Source organism: Columba livia, chromosome 20, assembly GCF_036013475.1.
Source record: "Columba livia isolate bColLiv1 breed racing homer chromosome 20, bColLiv1.pat.W.v2, whole genome shotgun sequence".
In the NCBI taxonomy this organism is placed as follows: domain Eukaryota; kingdom Metazoa; phylum Chordata; class Aves; order Columbiformes; family Columbidae; genus Columba; species Columba livia.
The window spans coordinates 2,617,336-2,635,312 of NC_088621.1; the positions used below are offsets into that span (position 1 = coordinate 2,617,336).

A 17,977-nucleotide genomic window follows, 5' to 3' on the forward strand; every position below is an offset into this window, starting at 1 on the left:
TAGGGAAAAAGCAGAATTAAAAAGTTAACCACTTACTTGATGAATGATGTAGCAATCACACAGGCAGGGTGACTGAGTGCTACACGTTGCGGCTGACATGGCCAGGTTTATAGGGCTGAGAGCACCTGACAGGAGAGTGCCCTTAAAGGTACAGCTGAGTGTAGAGAATTTACTGTTCTGAATCAAAATCTAAAGAGGGGAGATTCAAGCTCAGAGGCATCATTTCATGTTCAACCTGGGTTTATGCTCTAGCATGCTGTGCGTTTGCTAATTGTATTTTTGTTTGAAGTTTACTGCAGTTTACAGTAAATGTGCCCTATAATTGTTCCGCCGTGGTATCTGAAGGACTGGGGAAAAAGCCTCCAGCTTAAAGAAATCAGGCAAAAGCTTCTAAGTCTGTAATTGGTACCTTATGGGAGTAGAAGAGACTGATTCTCACGGAAGCCTTTCCCAGCAGGTGAGGTACTTAGCTGGGAGAACGTGCAGCTGAATGGTGTTAGAGCAGTCCAGAGCGTGGCAGGGAAGAATCAGAGCTTGGCCAGAGCCACAGCTTGTGCCTGTACCCGCTGCAGTCAGAACAAGCTGAAAAAAACAGTGAGTAACTTACATCCATGACATCTCCTGATCCGCCCGTCAGCATCGTGCGATTAAGATGCAGCTCTTCTTTCTCCAGCCCCTCAGGCCAGGGTACCTGCCCCTTCCCACACACAGACACCCAGCACATCTGGCTCTGCAGGGGACAGAACAGACAAAAGGGTGACAAATGGCAGTAAACAGCCACTTTTTCAGAGCCCAAGAATGCAGGTGAAGGTCCAGCCCTTGGTAAGCCAGAGCCAGCAGAACCAGCATCTGTCAGCTGCTTCAGGTGGAATTCCTCCAACCCTCCCTTTCCCTTCAAAGCTGCCAGGAAATACAATGATTTAGATCCACAGTTTTACTTAGGGCCTACCTATTTCCTTTAAAAAAATAGGTCACTCGGATGTTTAAATTTGCATTTAATTGCTATTCACATCCATCTTATTCAGCAGTTGAATATATTTAGTTCCAGTAAACTATGAAAGTTGAAAACTAGAATAGAGATTACCTTTATTTCTACTAAGGCAGCTCAGGTTTGTTTCTTGAAGACGGCCACAAAGGCACGTTAATCTAGAAGAGAACAATCTGTAAAAGTTCATACATAGGAATTGCACACAGTATATATCATCAAGGATCTGCAGGAACAATATTTAATAATTTGCGTTGTTCTTAATAACGTCTCCTCTTTACCCTTGGGACAAAGGGCTTCCCTCTAAACTAGGAAAATGAAACAGCAATTATCCAGCTGTAGAGACAGGATTTCTTGGAAACAAAGCGTCTGTCCTAAGAACAGCAGCAGTGTCCCTCGGTGCTTGATGCATTTTTGGATTAACAGTGAAGAAGGTTGGGATTTGATACTAGAAGGAGAACAGACCCAAAGTAAACATCCATGGATAGTTAGACTCAAATATTACATGTTCTCCATCCAGCAGTTCAGCTTTCAGATAGCAAGACAAGAAAAAAAAGGGATATTCGAAAGAACAATTGACTCGTTTATTTTTATCTTTTATTATGAGCTAATACCAGATGACATTCAAATGTCAGGATGGCACAATTAAGACAGTCTTGGTAGGAATTATTCCAGCATTCCCAAAATTACAATTTAGTACACGAATGGCATCAAATGTTATGCATCACTCCCACAGAGAAAAATGAGGAAATTCTGAATATCTTATACCAGAATCATTTCTGCATCAAATGGGAAAAGAACAACTGCTGGTAACACAGCTGAGCTAGAAACCTCTTGTGATAATGACCTGCGGAACAAAATATTTCCCTATTTAACATCTAGTAAAAAATAATATGACTTTTGTTCAAGTTTAAGATTTAATACTTTTATATGGTTAGCCACAACAGGTATTAACCTCAGTTTTACTATATTTTTGTAATGCTACAAAAATCCTATAAAATCAAATTATAGTGAATTTTTCAGTGATTATAATTAAAAAAGCGCAGCTTGTACAAAATAAAAAAAATAAGATTCTATACTCTAATGAAAAATTTAAGACATTTTTAAATGAACAAAAGAAAGCACTTGTTAAGCTCTCCAATATTCAATGCATTCTGCACTTATCTGAAATAGCCAAACAGGAGCAAGAACTCCACTCCCCTTAGTTCACAACTAGGATTTTTGACACTATTATATATATATAGAGGATCTATGTCTGATATTTTTACAAATAAATACAGGATAAACCATATTGCATAGTGTGTGCTTGCTGTCTGAGTCACACTCCAAAAGTTTCACAGTTATGGTAGGGAATTGAACTTATAACCCACGGGATGAAACATTGACAGTACACGGAATTTAACTTGAATACCGATGAATCGTATCTGTAATTAATCAGTGAACTCAGACAAACAACTCTTGCCATTCTTGCCAGCCATATTAAACCAATTCTACTGGACAATTCTATCCAGCCAACCAAAAAGCAACTGTTAGCTGTTAATGAGGACCAAGAGAGATCTATGCTTTTTTAGACTAAGTTTCTTTATCCTCGGTGAACACGTTAGGAAACCCACGTGTGGCACAGAGAGGCACTGCCTGAGGTGTTGCGTATTTGCAAGTCTGCAAAATACAAGCACGAGAGCGCTTGGATTGCAGTGTCACAACACGTCACCAGTGGCCGTATTATCAGATGAACAACTGCGATCTTCCAGTACAATTTATGTCAACGCAAGTTAACTTGCTTTTCCCTATAAAACTAAAGAATTTTTGCAACAAAAGGCTTATCAGGAAGAGAAAAAAACCTCTTGCTCAATCATAACCATCTCTTTTTGGTTCTTTCTTAGTATCACCAAGATATCAGTGAATCCTCCCGACTTGCAAATTTTAGAAAACAGCATTCTGATTGGATTCAATATGCTTCGAGTTTTATGGCTTGGATCCTATGGCTCAAAAAGATTCAGTATACACAGACTTAGCAGAATCTATTAAAAAACCCCTACTGTTGTGAAACGCTAGAAGTAGACTTTGCACAGTTTGACTAAAGATAATGCGACGTGTGGCAGGCAAAAAGTGACAGGACTTGTATGCGGCTGCATGATCATAAACACACGCACACACCATACACACTCTAACTAGTGTAAAGCTCTGCAGATATTAACCCTTTCACCAGCTATGTTCATGGAAATGCTTTCTTTAAGGCAGGAAGTATTTAAGTTAAGGTAAAGTTACCTTTATTTTATTCTTTGTACCTGTAAGTCATTTGTACAGATTGTGACAATTTCCAAAACATAAATAGTGTCCTTAGAACATGTTCGCTAAATGAAGTTGCTAAAGTTCTGACCCACTGTGGAAGACATTCACTGAAAGGCCATTTAACACTTCTTCTCATACAATCAGCAAATTTATTGCCCCAGCATAGAAAAAAATGTTGATAATTTAGACATGTATAATGGCAGGGAACTCCTATAAGCAAAATTTTATTTAAAAAAAAAAAGGAAAAAAATCCTCAAATTCTTACCCACTGGTTACAAAAAGGTTTATTTCCTTAGAACATGTAGAATTTGCGTATGTTTCCTGGGGTATTTCCTATGTGATTCTACTGACCTTGTATTTCGATGCGCTTTTTCCTGCTCTTTTCTATGGGTAAGAATCTGAGCATATTCGGCTGTCTCCATCTACGTGCCTAGCGCGTACAAAAGTGATGTTTCCCAGTGAAATGTCTGCTGAGGACAAGGATGAAATAAGCAGGACGTGTATTTGAGCCCCTGGCTTCCAGTTAAGCCTAGACCATAGCAGCAGCGCCGTTTGATTAGATCCGCTTGTCTTTGCAGGAACACGGATTTCAGCTGGGTAAGCAAGTGAAACAGTTCTCTCCCGCCCCACACTGCCACGCTGCTCACCGAGCGATTCGCTTAGTGATTTGTTGTTTCACGAGGAGAAGAATCAGAACTAGAGCCTTTAGTTTCTTCACAGCAACCAATTATTTTGCATTTTTAATTTTGGGATACTTTCCATCATGAGCTGAATCAAAAAATCTATTTGAAAAAAATATATTTTTATATATATAAAAAACTCATTATGTTTCGAATGTGAAATACCAATTAATTTCATCTTTCATCTTTGATTCCACCCCATTGTAGGAAACCGCTTCACCAAGCTTGCATGCTAATTATTCCTCAGACGCAAGCATAGAGGCGTTTCAGACTTTGCCTAGTGAAAGGGCTAAACCCTCCTCGACACATTCACGACTAGACCAGTGATTCTGAAGCAACATCCTGACCCTTAATACTGTCAGTTTCGAGCTAGCAAGCTGAAAAATCCTTGATAAGGTGAGAAGATGTCACTGCGAATCAGTTAGATGATGTGCCTAGAGTTCTGCAATACCATTTTCTAAAGTTTTTTTATGCACCATTGATTGACAGAAAAAAAGAATCCGTTTTGCTTTGCTTTCCAAGTCGCTCTGTGCAATGACTGACTCTTTGATACTGTCACTTTTTAAAAGTAAACCATACAAGCCCTCGTATTTCAGGTTCAAGGGGGCTTCTGTCCGTTCTTGGTTTTCCACCTTCAAAGGCTTAAAAACAATTGTGTCGTCATAGATTCATGCGCAAGTGCTCTGGTCGTTTGGAAATCATGGGAAAAGCTTGTTTTTTATATGGCCCAGAGTTTGGTTGCCGGATTGGAAGTGGTGCTGAGGCCTCTCCACAGACTGTCACATCCATTTGTTCTATTCCACTTGTCTCCATTGGATATTCCACAGGTGGCTGAGTATTTGATGCGCTGGCAGAAGCACCTCTTCCCCAGAATTCCCCAGGGGAAAACTTTACAGGGCTTTAAAACAAGAAATATAAAAATCAGAGATGAGGATACACACAGCACCAAGGTACGTCCTTTACTCTGCAGGAAGCTGAACTCAAATGCCTATTGAGAAGCATTTCTAATTGTTCCTTCCACTTCCAGAAGTCTGAGAGAGTTCCCATGTCTAGCTTCTACCAGTCTCTTGTCAAATTCTCTCATTTGAGTAGTCGGGATATATTTCTAGGTGGTTGCAGAAAGAATTTTCTGTACTAACATGATTCTTTAGCGGCACATAAGTACTCAGGATGTTCTGAAACAGCCCTAGAGGAACAGTGCACCAAAGTCACCCGACTGAGAGGCTGGATCAGCGGTGAACAGCACGCAAATTAGTGCTGCTTGTGCTGCCAAACACCACAGATTTGTCTCTAATCATGTGGTTTGTAAAATAGGATCCATGCTGCACTTCTAATGGAAGTGATGGGCTTACTGAGCAGAAAGGCCGCATTTTTTATTTCTAGTGCAGATCTATTTCAACTACTTGCCAAAAAGTGTATTACAAAAAAATGGAAAAGAAGAGATACCTGACTGGTGTCCGAGGGCTACCGATGAATCTGCGAGGTGAGCGGATTTTTGGTTCAAAAGAAAATTTCTCTTTTACGCTTTCAAGTACGGATGGAGCCACATACGTAAAACCCTGCAAAACAGGAATGAATGCACTGTAACTTACAGGCAAGATTTACAGTTGTAAGCACATGTGCAGTTATGACTGTCATGAAATAGTAAATGAAAATTACAAAAAGGAGAGTAAATGTAGACAGAATCCCAGAATGTCAGGGGTTGGAAGGGACCTCAAAAGCTCATCCAGTGCAATCCCCCCATGGAGCAGGAACACCCAGATGAGGTTACACAGGAAGGTGTCCAGGCGGGTTGGAATGTCTGCAGAGAAGGAGACTCCACAACCCCCTGGGCAGCCTGGGCCAATGTCTGTCACCCTCACTGAGAAGAAGTTTCTTCTCAAATTTAAGTGGAACCTCTTGTGTTCCAGTTTGAACCCATTGCCCCTTGTCCTGCCATTGGTTGTCACCGAGAAGAGCCTGGCTCCATCCTCCTGACACTCACCCTTTATGTATCTGTAAACATGAATGAGGTCACCCCTCAGTCTCCTCTTGTCCAGCTCCAGAGCCCCAGCTCCCTCAGCCTTTCCTCACACGGGAGATGCTCCACTCCCTTCAGCATCTTTGTTGCCCTGCGCTGGACTCTCTCCAGCAGTTCCCTGTCCTGCTGGAACTGAGGGGCCACAACTGGACACAATATTCCAGGTGTGGTCTCCCCAGGGCAGAGCAGAGGGGCAGGAGAACCTCTCTGACCTACTGACCACCCCCTTCTAACCCACCCCAGGATGCCACTGGCCTTCCTGGCCACAAGGGCCCAGTGCTGGCTCATGGTCATATGAACTTCTTTCCACTTCCTCAAGCACAGAGCAGGACTTCAGGGAGTTCTGCACACCCCAGATATTTCTGCTCAGATCACAGATTCCCACAGGCATGCTCAATTTAAATAATTTTGATCTACAGAATGGACATTGTTCTCTCTGTGTGACTATGAAAGCAATCACGTGTCCAGGGTTCATAATACAACTATGAATCAGAATGCTGACATTTCAGAAAGCGAGCAACTTTTGTTGGCTGTTTTATCTGCGTAAAGAAAACACCAGCAATAATCAAACGAAGCATTTGGAAAGCCCTTAAACATTTCAACCCTGTTGCAGAATTTGTGTTTCAAATTACAATCGTTTGCTTCAAATATGGGGTGGTGAGATCCAGTAGAACTAATTTACCTGGAACACCCTAATTGTTTCCAAGTAACATAACATAACTCTGCACAGTCGTTACACATTTTAACTTACCAGAAAGACCTGGTTGGCACTTTCACTGAGAGTAGAGTCATCTGGGCTATCAACAGGTGTCTGACGTGTAAACTTTGAATCAAACTGGCTCACATCCTCTTCAGATTGCTTTGCAAAAACAAAATGATTAAGGGTTTATATTACAGATATCAACCAAATGGCTTAGCGGTGGCTGGAGTTCATTCCATAGGCTTTTGGCAGAGCTCTGCTGGAGTAAAACCCTGGAGTGGTGTCGGAATCCTGTCGCTGCCAGTGGGATCTCTATGGGCACTGACACTGAGAAATAAAGGCAAGGGGGAGGGGCAAAAATTATGGATCAAAAAGGAACACAAAAATATGCCTTAAAAAACCCCTCTCAAATTACAAACATAAAACCTTTAGCAATACCAAGCCATTTTCTTGCAAGTTTAGCCCTCCTCACAACCAGCACAGAACAGCTGCAACTATTAGTTTTTGGGAGCGTCTCCAGATAATTTAATCCCATTTTTGCTGACATAGAAGCGTTTATAGTGTGAGGGAGAGATGACAACTTGGCTATAAGTGACTATGTACAATATTGTTTTCTTCAGTCAAAGAACACCAGATTAATTCCAAGATCCCTTCTCTCATTCCTCTGTAACTGAAAAGGCAATATGGATTCATTTGTGCAGGCCTTCCCGCAACCAAAAACCATCTGGTTTGTACAAGCGACTTTCATAACATTTGCTAATAACAGAAAAACCCGTAACTATCTTCAGATAATTTGTTTAGAAATATCAGTCTTCTGTTATTCTGAATTTCATTCAAAAGAATGAGGGGAAAATAAGGTCTGGAGTCTGCATGCTGTAGCATGCTCCGTCAGTTTAAAGTGAGATTATTAGTAGCTGGGAACTAAATGGGTGGCAACACCCACTGCTGCTGCCCCTGATTGTACCCAGAGGGAAAAAAAGAGACACCCCACACCATCAACGTGTAACACAAGACAATAGAGGTTTATTCATCACATCACTGGTTCGAGGTAAACTTTAATTACTGCCCACAATGCACAGATGCATTGTAAATATTAATAAGCAAACATACAAATTGCTTAATTAGGTGACTTCATTTACTTTTGCTTGTCAACTATTTATCATCTTAGTTTCAACTAAGTACTGACTTACTGGATGGTGTCTAGAAGGTGAAATTCAGAGAGAACTGCACTGCACTGTTTAACCTACAGATTAGAAGCAGGAGGAATTAAAACTGAGGCAGAACCTTCTTCCCCTAGGAGACTCAACAGAAGGATAAATCAGCTTTTAGCTGCTTTTTGCCACCTTCTCACATTAAAAAGCAAGATCCTATTCCAGTGGCAGACGAATACCATGACTAGAGGGTAATATGACAGAACAGCACGCTCATGACAGCCAGCATTTCATACTGCGTGGAGACGTAAAGAGCTTTTTAAATATGTTCATCCAGTATCAGTTCTCAGGGGAAAAAAAATATATCTGCATAAAATAGTTTCTCTCTGTAATTTGACAAGAGTGAATCTGAGAACCAGGAACCTGAGCTGATTCATTTAACTGTATAAAGTACCAGAAATCAATGGCACTCCAGTTTGTAAGAGCAAACGTTTCTAAGTTTTAGATTCCACATTGGTTTAGACCTTTCCTAAAGGCATCCAAGGAACATCTCACAGCTTTCTGAGTACATACCAATAAGGGTTTAAAAGGAGGTTCCACCTTCCGTGCCAACAGCTCATCCCAGTTAATGTGTCTGAAGAACGGGTGAGCCTACAAGAGTCAGCAATAGCAGAGTCATAATCCGCCTTCTGGGTACAAATCACAGAAACTGAAGAATGAAGCATGTTCTTTTCAGACCCTCTCTGTGGTGTCTTTCTGTCCAAAATCACACATGGATCTAGTGTTATATATTGTGCAGCACTACACCCAAGTAGCTGCAAGAGCTGAAAATTGATACCATACCCCCAAGTCAGTCATTTTTAGGTATCTAAAAATAACGACGATACACTGTATTAATGACAAATATCAGAGCTGGGCAATAAGGACGTCAAGTCAAGCTGTAAGCAACAGAACTAGGCCTCTGCCTTTCCACTGTGCAACAGTGACTGCAAACCAACGACACTTCTCCCTGGGAAGAGCTGCACTAAATGCCAGGGCTGGCAGGTTTTAAAGCATTCCAATTTTGATCAGTTGTCACGTGGGGCTGCCTTTGTGCTCGTTACACTTCAACACAGACACACTCTCCTCCTCTAATGTACCCTCAAAGGTAATTTAAGAATTCTTGAGTTAAGCAGGAGTTACCTGAACTTCTCCAGCATCTCCAGGACCAGCTCCTAGACGTGAGGCAGCGTTTCTTTTTAGCAGCTTAAGGAGAAATAACATCCAAAAGAGAAAAATTAGTTATACCGTTATGACTAACTAGTTCTGACATGAATCACCATTTGAACCAATCCCATGCAGAATGAGTACAGAACAATCAAAATCTGCATTCGTTAGAAAACAGTTGTGTTTTCAAGGAAAATCACTTTCTGTACCACGTAAAAACAATACTGGCTTATAAGCAGTAAAACAAATATGGACTGAATAGCCATAATTGCATCATTATATTTATATTTTCTACATACATGTGTAGTACTGACATTCATTTAAACTCTACCTTTTTAAGCAGATCTCTGGCTTCTTGTGTGAGGTAGGGAGGCAAGTTGAGTTTACACTTGAGAATCTTGTCAATCGTTTTCTTTCTGTTCTCCCCAGTGAAAGGAGGCTGGAAAGCACCGCAGTCATGGGAGGAAAAACAGGACTTGTTCAGGTCTCTTATTTGCACACACACAACTCACTTCAGTAATTTATAAAGCAGATAAAACTACTGCAAATGGGACTTCCAAACAAGTGTCTGGATGAGAGCAGCTCATGACTGTAATCAACATAAGTGTAGCTGTATTTTAGGTATTTCTTACTTGCAGTCTGTATATGTACAAATATATACATATTTAGGCATGCATCTGAATTAGAATACAGGTAACTACAAGCTCTACAAAGAGAAATACATGCAATTGTAACTGTGCACCTACTGCTCCAGTCAGCATGTCATACATTAATGCCCCCAAACTCCACCAGTCCACAGCACGATTATGCCCACTCCTCATCAAGATTTCAGGGGCCCTATAATCAGAAAAATTGAAAATATGAACATCTGTTAACAAGCTTAATGCTAATTCTGACTACTACTTTTCAAACAAAACCACATTTATCAAGTAAAGTGACCGAACATATAAACGATCAGTTAAAAAAGGCAAAACTCAGCCATTACCCCCAGACCAGAGTAATACTTCTCTGTTTCATCATGCAGCTCACATGTATTCAATTGTTCCACAGAATGTGTGTGTGACTGTTCCATCGTGAATAGATTCTTTACATAACCCGAAGTCAGTCAATTTTACATGACCTGAAATTAAATATACAAAATTTAAGACTTGCCAGAATTCTGACATTTGGATAAGTAACGTTAAAAAATAGCAATTTTTAACATGCATATGTAATAACTCTGAACTACTTCCAGGTATCTTCAATGGTCTGACAAAGCAATATAGCTATAAAACAGAATGAAGTAATCACACTTACATATAAAAGCTCTGCATTATACCTGCCTAAGTGTTGCAACTTGAAGAGAACCATGACAAGCTACCAAAGCTTATTCACATACAGATAAATGTATTTAAAATGTATCATTCATATAAGAATAAGTAGGCTATAGAATTGTATTGCTTGCTTTGAAGTTCAGAGAACAAACTTCAACAAAATGTAGAGTGCCCTGAAGAATTCAGTACAAAGACAGACTAAGTAAGTAAGATAACATGAAAATACTGGAGTCGTGGTCAATGGGCACAGTCCAGTTGAGGCCTGGATCTAGTGCAGTGCCTCAGGGGGCAGTGCTGGGGCCGGTATTATTCAATGTATTCATCAATGATTTGGACGAGGGAAGAGAGTGTACTATCAGCAAGTCTGGACTAGATGATCTTTCGAGGTCCCTTCCAATCCCTGACATTCTGTGATTCTGTGGATGGTACACATTGCCAGACTAATCGGTGCGTTCAGGAATTGCTACTACTGTCAGGTAAAGAGTCAACAGCAAGATAACTCATTTTAGCTACAGATTATTTGACATCCTACCTAAATTGTCTTTCCCAACCAACTTCTTTGGTCACTCCCATTGACTACAATGCCACTGATACTACATTAAAGACACAGATCTTTATGTACTTCACAAAGACCCAGCAGAAGAAAAATTCCAGAGCTGCACAAATAGCATGTCAACCATTCAAAAAATGCCTGTGTCTAGAGACCTGGAACCTAGAGCTTGCTGTGGCCTATTAAAACTGTGTCTAATGGCAAGCAATTAGCTTTATCAATTCTTCGGTTATGGCAAGAGTGCTAATGAACATGCCGTTGTTCTAAGGAAATTCACATAAGACTGAAGTGTTGTGACCTTTGAAAACGTGTTTTCAAATGACTGGAACGTAACGGTTACTGTATTTCTACCTTGATGATTAAGCATGATATTTTCTGGCTTCAGATCACGATAGATGATTCCTTTCTGATGCAAGTGCCCCAGTGCCATTGAGATTTCTGCCAAGTAAAAGCTGAAAAGAAACATATGCCACAAAATTAGACATATTCAATCGTGCGAAGCGTCTTAAGGACTAAGACTATTATGTAGATAGCAACAGTTCCTTGAAAGTATCATTAGAAGTGCATGAGAGAATGAATGAGAGAAACTATGCCTTTGAGGCTGGTTTGCGAAAAGGCGCACAGACTGAATACAGATGAGCTGCAAAATTACGCCATTAGCTTGAGGTTTACCTGTTCAGTAGCTATCTTATCATGAACGTATCTAGAGGAATCCAAATTTACCAGTTAGTGGTTAAAATATGCGTCAAGCTGTGTTACCACATCTAGACGGCAAAGTTGAAGAACAAAAAATGAAGCTAAGGAGGTAGCGGGCAGCACCCAGAGTGTGACCAGCGTTACAGCCCCAGAGGGACACCAAAGCTTTTCTGAGGCGCTACCAGCATGTGCTGTGGAAAGATACAACTGTATCTGGGAAAATTGTCTGTGGATCAAGAAAAACAACAACAACAAAAAGGCATTTCCAGCAAGTTTTTTCTCCAACACCCAAAACACCTCCATTACCACAGCTCTGTGGAGTTTGGCCTCAGCAATGGACCCTCTTCGGTAACAACACTGGCACAAACTGGTAAGTACGGAACATGTACATCCTCCCACAGCCCAGTGAACTGCTCTTTTCTCTAGGCTATGAAATGAATGCAGGGTTATAGTTTTTAAAGTCAGAATATACCATTTAGGCACTTGGGAAAAAAACCCCAAACAATTAATTTAACTTACCAAGCTGTGTCTTCCATAAATATCCCTTCTCTCTCTAACTGCATAAATAGTTCTCCTCCTGCCATGAGAAAAATGAGATTATACTCTATGGAAGTGCATTCTATCATTTTTAGTCAGTCAAAAGACCATTTTCTGGAAAAACAAAAAGCAACAGGTATTGTTTTGCTCAACAGAAAGTTGTTTCACAAAAAACAAGTGAGAATTTACTAGTCTGTTACTCTCAGAATTCCATCAACTGAAGAAATGCCAAAAGAAATCAAACCAGCATGCTGAAAAAAATAACTGTTTCTGTCCCTGTTTTTTCCTATTGTTATAACTTGAGCACATTGCTTCTCATCTGTGTCTGTTTCCCTATCGTGAAAGAAAGAGAACCTGCCGGAGAACCTGCAAGGGCTAAAACCTCAGGTACTCCACATAACTATGTGAATCTAAGTGTATCAGACAGGAATTACAAGCCTGATGGAAAAAAAGTATTAAAAAAAATATTCCTTTCCTGTACTGTCATGAAAAGTAACGTTTCACTCATCGTTATTTTATTGAATTAGGGGGTTTATTTGGTTTTCTATGTATTCTTAATGCTAACCTATTTTACATTTTCAAGACCCCATGCCAATAGTTAGTTGGGCTTTTGTAAGCAGAGTAAGAAATCCAAATTCTCAATTACACAAGTAACAGAATTTCATATACTGACCACTGAGATACTCAAGGATGAGGTAGAGTTTCCCACCAGTCTGAAAGGCATAAATTAAGTCTACGATGAAGGGATGTTTCACTTCCTCCAGTATATTCCGCTCTGCCTTTGTATGGGCTGTATCCTTTGCGTTCCTTACAATCATTGCCTACAAAAAGCAGCGATATGTGAGCACAAGAACAGGGAGGCTTTTATAGTTAATTCCCTTCTGAGTTTACTAAATCACAACACTACACATGAGTCAGCAACATAATGAAAAAGAAGAAAATGTCACCATTTAACCTGGATAACTGTATACATCACAGATAAAGTTTAATTTTAGGTATGTTATGTAATTAGATAAATGTAACAGCTAAAGAGAGAGGTGGATTTTTTTAGATTCAGACAGAAGTGAAACATGAACATCCCAGTTACCTTTTTAAGAACTTTCATGGCAAATATCTTCCCGGTGTTTGCTCCAGTTACTTTTCGTACTTGAAACACCTACACAACACCAAGACAAAAGCAAACACACGTTATGACCACATCAGCCATGACAAGTTAACAACAAAATTCAGTGACAGAGAGAAGAGATCACCTAGAAACTGCAACCCTGCCTGAAGGAGAAGAGCCGGGGACAGGAGCCAGAACCAGTTTGGGGCATTTTGGAGAGCCGCGGGCTGGCGAGGCTCTGCCAGCGACCCCCTCGGCAGCCCCCACGTTCCCTCCTGGTAGAATGAACTTTTCAGACAACAGGATGGGAAGATCAGACCTCGCCAAGCCCTTTAAGCACCTCCAGCAGAACAGAGCTCCTTACCTTTCCGTAGCCGCCTTTGCCCAGCACGCGCAGTAACTCAAAGCACTCGGGCCGGATCTTTTCTGGACCTCTGTTTACACTAGTTTCTGAAATCTCAAATTTCTCACAATGCTCCATGCCGCTGGATAAAACCAAAACAAGAATATAAGACTACCTGATACTCAGAAAGGGTCACATGAAAGTAAGCAAGCAAATTACTTTCTCAACAGCATACAGTGTATCTGGCATAACTGAACGACTGCTTTGGAGACTGGGAGAATTCCCAGCATTTGATTTAGGTGTGTGCAAAGCAGTAAGTTGCACATTGCACAGAAAAGATTACCTGCAAATTTGGGGGATTTATAGGTTTACGATTTCCTTCAGATTCCCAATGCATAATAAATCTCTGTATAACACCAAAATTAAGTTTAAAAGACCAAAGCCTCAAACTAACTTAGATATTCCTACAAGACCTCAAGTAAATAAGCTGTGTTTAAGTTCCAGATGACATCCAACAGCCCCAACAGTCATGGTAAAACTTCTATAACAAACACCTTGCAGAAAAAGCTGTAATAAAAAGAAGTCTCACAACTGAACATGCCACAAAAGAATGAACCATAATTTAATGATGCTTTTAAATTATGCTCCTGAACATCAAATCAGAGCTTGTGAGTCCTCACCTGCCTCAGACGCTACGCAAACCTGCAACTGGAGCCTTTAGAAAACGAACAGAACAGGCAGGGTTCTGTAGACAGCGCATTGCATTGATATTATGAATATTATTCGGGTACGACAGATAACATTAGGAGAACCAAGGATTAAAAGACAACAGCAAGTTTCGCCAGAGATTTTTTTTATTATTATTATTTTATTTCAAGATACAATTCACAAATTTTAATGTTAAGAAATAGTGAAACTACTAGAAACAACTCAAAATTGAACAAGAATGACAAATTTGCTATTGAACTTAACAATGTAACAAAATCAGAAGTTTTACGTAGCTGGCATGAATGGTACAGAACATTTTCTAGCAGCAACTTACAGGTCGTATTGGCCAACTCCTCCATGGTCCATGCTCTCACTTAACTGACCCTGGGGATGGGAGGGGTAAAAGGAAGATTAATTATAATAAAAGAAAGAAAGCAGTGTTAGAAATAAATGCACTGATGTGATTTACAGCTTCTTAAATTGCGCATATAGTAATTATATATAATTAGAATTTATATGTATATAATTAAATAAGCCTAAAGGTCAGGAATAAGAAATTATCAGCAGAAGAAATCTACTAAATTCCGTACAGGATTTGCCATATTCCCACGTATCCCCAACGGCGACAGGTGGAACCCCCGTTTTACCTGACTGCATCGTTACTCCATCACTTAAACATCAGAGGCAACAGTTTCACACCCCCCCAAATGCATTTGAAAAATGTTAAGGAACTGCCTTTTTTTAACAGTTGCTCTTACGTATGAATTTAAAAATCCTATTATAGCATTACGCAAATTAGAACGGTAAAGATTATGTGAATAGATGAACTGGGATTCATACACCCTGAAACCAAATGATCTATTGAGAAGGTTTTATTAGTCTCTATTAAGAGTAATCAAATCCCAGTCGTAACGAAAGAATTAAGCTTTACTCTAATGTTAAATACCTTTTCTGACCAATAATCATTCAGATGGATTAATGCATGCAAGTATTGCTAAAGAAGGCGCAGGCACTTCAGCATCAAACGAGTCACCATTAAAGAATGCAGTTCAATTTCGAAGAGGAATTTTCAACTTGATCCCTTATGCAAGATAATACTTCCCTATAATTGTGGCTCTACATGGCAAAACAAGTGCAAACCAAGCAGACAGCTGGAAAGAATACAAATAGAATTTAATGGGCAAGCTTCTTAGGAGCTTTAGACGATACCTTTACATTTGTATTTTTAAAAAGGTACATAAAATAACAACTGCAAGTTAGTGAGAAACAGCCTGGGATCTTGAGACTGGATACTGATACACTGAGAGACGTGTGAAATTCAGAGAATCAGAGGGGGAAAAAAGCGCATCTGGAGATCTGCAAAAAGCAGAGCAAGCCAAAGAGTGCACTTTTAACTGACGGAAACTTCCAATAGCTTCAACACGTTAAAGTTTATGGAGGGTGGTTCTATTTGGTGGGTGATCTAGAGGGGAATTTCACTCCTGGTTCCACCTACTACCAGGTCAGAGAGATGCTGCTCACGTCCTCCTGGTAACATTCCTTAGAGGAATCCAGCTTATTGTCATCTGTTTCACAATAAAACCCACTAGAGCTGCCCTTGACCCTCCTGTTAGATGCCAACGAATTAATTTTTAAAAATTCAAACACAGAGAATAAACACCCATCCTATTCCTAGAACAACAACTCGAGTTACTCAATGGTTCTGGCAAAGTTTACACATACTGTTCTTGCCCCTGTGAACTATGGTTTTCATTCTTATTAACTCGAACAAAATTCACTTTAGATGCCATTCTACTTCTTTCAGGGTTTCTTCTCATTTCACAAAACTAAGAAACACACTGGTATTCTAGTGGCCCTTCAGTCTATGCTTATTGTTGCATTTATTACAAACAGCACCACACAGATTAAACAGGATAGTCCAGACTCGATACCTCGCTCAGTGCCAGTTCAGTGATCCCAACTGCTCTGCCCGCCATTCCTGATCCCTGTAAGACACACACGTGCCTACAGAGAGAACTCCCAGTGAAACACTGTTCCCCTTAAACTTCCCTGACGCTCCCGCTTTTTTCCTGCTCTTATATTCCCTTCTTTTCAGTTCTAATTTCAAGTCTGTTCTAACCCTCCTTTATCGTTTTTCCACAACACCTGAGAAGCAAATCAAGCTGCCAACAGGTGTTCACGTCCATGAAAATTTCAGTCATACCAACTTTCTAAAACCCACCGTAAGTACTGATTTTTAGAAAAACTATTCCCTAAGACTGAATTAGTGGAATGTGAGCAAGAACAAATTCAACTTTCTTGACGCCCCCCCTTAGAACCTGTTCTTGGCAACATTAACAATGTGATGCAAGCAACATTTTATAAAGCCAAGTACTTTATTGATTATTGAAGTGACAGACGGTGATTTTCCTGCAGGTTGAGAAGCGTTCAAGCCTTCAGCTGTCAAACAAAGTCTCGGTTTAAATGTAGTGTGGGTGTTCCAACTGTGATACAGAGTATCTGGTTATCTCAAAGCTCCATTAGCATTTAAACAGCAAAAAATAAATGCGGTAGCAGTTTAAGCAATAGCAAATGTTTAATATACGAAACAATGTAAAAAAGCGACAGCAGCACTAGAAAAATATAAACAGAGATCTTGCAATAAAATTCCCCCAAAGCCTTAACAGAATCCATATGAACGTTACAAAATGACAAACTACAGATCACAAGGTGAACCGCTGGTGCAAGCGTGAGATGGAGATGCACGCTGATCCATACGGGTGTCTAATGCAGCATTTGAAAGCTTTGCTTTTAATTTTGGCGCTAGAGCAACGACTTTACCCAGTTCCAGAAAGATTAGCGTTTCTGCACTGACGTTACAACATGTGACAAGAAAAAAAAAGAAAAAGGGAAAAAAAAAACAACCCAGAAAGCTGCGGCACTTGTGCGGGGAAACCCAACGCCAAACTTCCGAGGGAAAAAGCTCCGGCAAGTTTGGCGCAGCCGCAGCCCCCGGCCGGGCTGAACCGCCGGCCCGAGCCGCCCCGTGTGCTCCGCCGGACGGGAACTCCGGGCGCTGCGAGGCCGGGCCGGGCGCGCAGCCCGCGGCCGCCCCAGCCCTGCCTCCCCCGGCGCGGCTGCTGGGCAGCGCGGCCGCCTCCGGCCGGACAGGGCGCGGCCGCCTCACCTGTGCGGGCCGGGGCGGCGGCCGCTGCGCCGCGCTCCGCCTCGCCCGCTCCCGCCGCCGCAGCGCGGCCCCCGGCGCCTCCGCTTGTCCCCGCCGCCCGGATGTCCCCGGCGCGCTGTCCCCGGCGGGCTGCCCGCGGGCCGCCTCCCGCGCCCTCCCCTCAGGCCTTGCCGCTGGCGCCGCTCCCCGCAGCGGCCTCCCACTCCCTCCCCGCGCCGGCTCGGGCTCCCCCCTCTCACCCCCTCCTCCAGCTCCTCGTCCGAACCCGCGTCCTCAGGCTGGTCCAGGTCGATGTCGAACACGCCCGCCATGGCGCGGGTGTGAGCCGCGGCGCCGCCGCCCCTTCCCGGCTGTGCTGGGTGCGCGGGGCCTGGGCCGCCTCATGGGCCCGCACCCCCCAACTCCGCCACGGCCTCCATCACCGGCCGCCCAGCCCCAGCGCGCCTGCGCCCCCGCCCCGACTGCGGGCACCGCGCAGGCGCACAGCCCCTTCCGGCATTGGCTGCGGCCGCACTGAGCATGCGC

General features: G+C 41.9%; 1 protein-coding gene across 1 annotated transcript; it reads right to left on the minus strand.

The window, feature by feature from the left end:
* Positions 1 to 1,565: 1,565 nt before the first annotated feature.
* On the minus strand, positions 1,566 to 17,936 carry RPS6KB1 (ribosomal protein S6 kinase B1). The gene is made up of 15 exons (XM_065036284.1): positions 17,692 to 17,936; positions 14,621 to 14,670; positions 13,600 to 13,720; positions 13,218 to 13,286; positions 12,804 to 12,951; positions 12,113 to 12,170; positions 11,249 to 11,349; positions 10,064 to 10,154; positions 9,781 to 9,871; positions 9,366 to 9,473; positions 9,011 to 9,073; positions 8,402 to 8,479; positions 6,729 to 6,836; positions 5,404 to 5,516; positions 1,566 to 4,855 (listed from the first exon to the last, which is right to left on the minus strand). The coding sequence occupies exons 1-15, from the start codon at positions 17,761 to 17,763 to the stop codon at positions 4,618 to 4,620; spliced, it is 1,509 nt and encodes a 502-aa protein (XP_064892356.1). The 5' UTR covers positions 17,764 to 17,936; the 3' UTR covers positions 1,566 to 4,617.
* Positions 17,937 to 17,977: the final 41 nt, after the last annotated feature.

Bases quoted from the DNA above. Each gene is read 5' to 3' on its own strand.
- RPS6KB1 (XM_065036284.1), bottom strand. From the start codon at position 17,763: ATGGCGGGCGTGTTCGACATCGACCTGGACCAGCCTGAGGACGCGGGT. The intron at 14,671-17,691 runs GTGAGAGGGGGG...TCCCATCCCCAG, and splicing joins ACGAGGAGCTGGAGGAGGGG to GGTCAGTTAAGTGAGAGCAT. The intron at 12,952-13,217 runs GTAACTGGGATG...TGCTTTTTGTAG, and splicing joins CCATGAAAGTTCTTAAAAAG to GCAATGATTGTAAGGAACGC.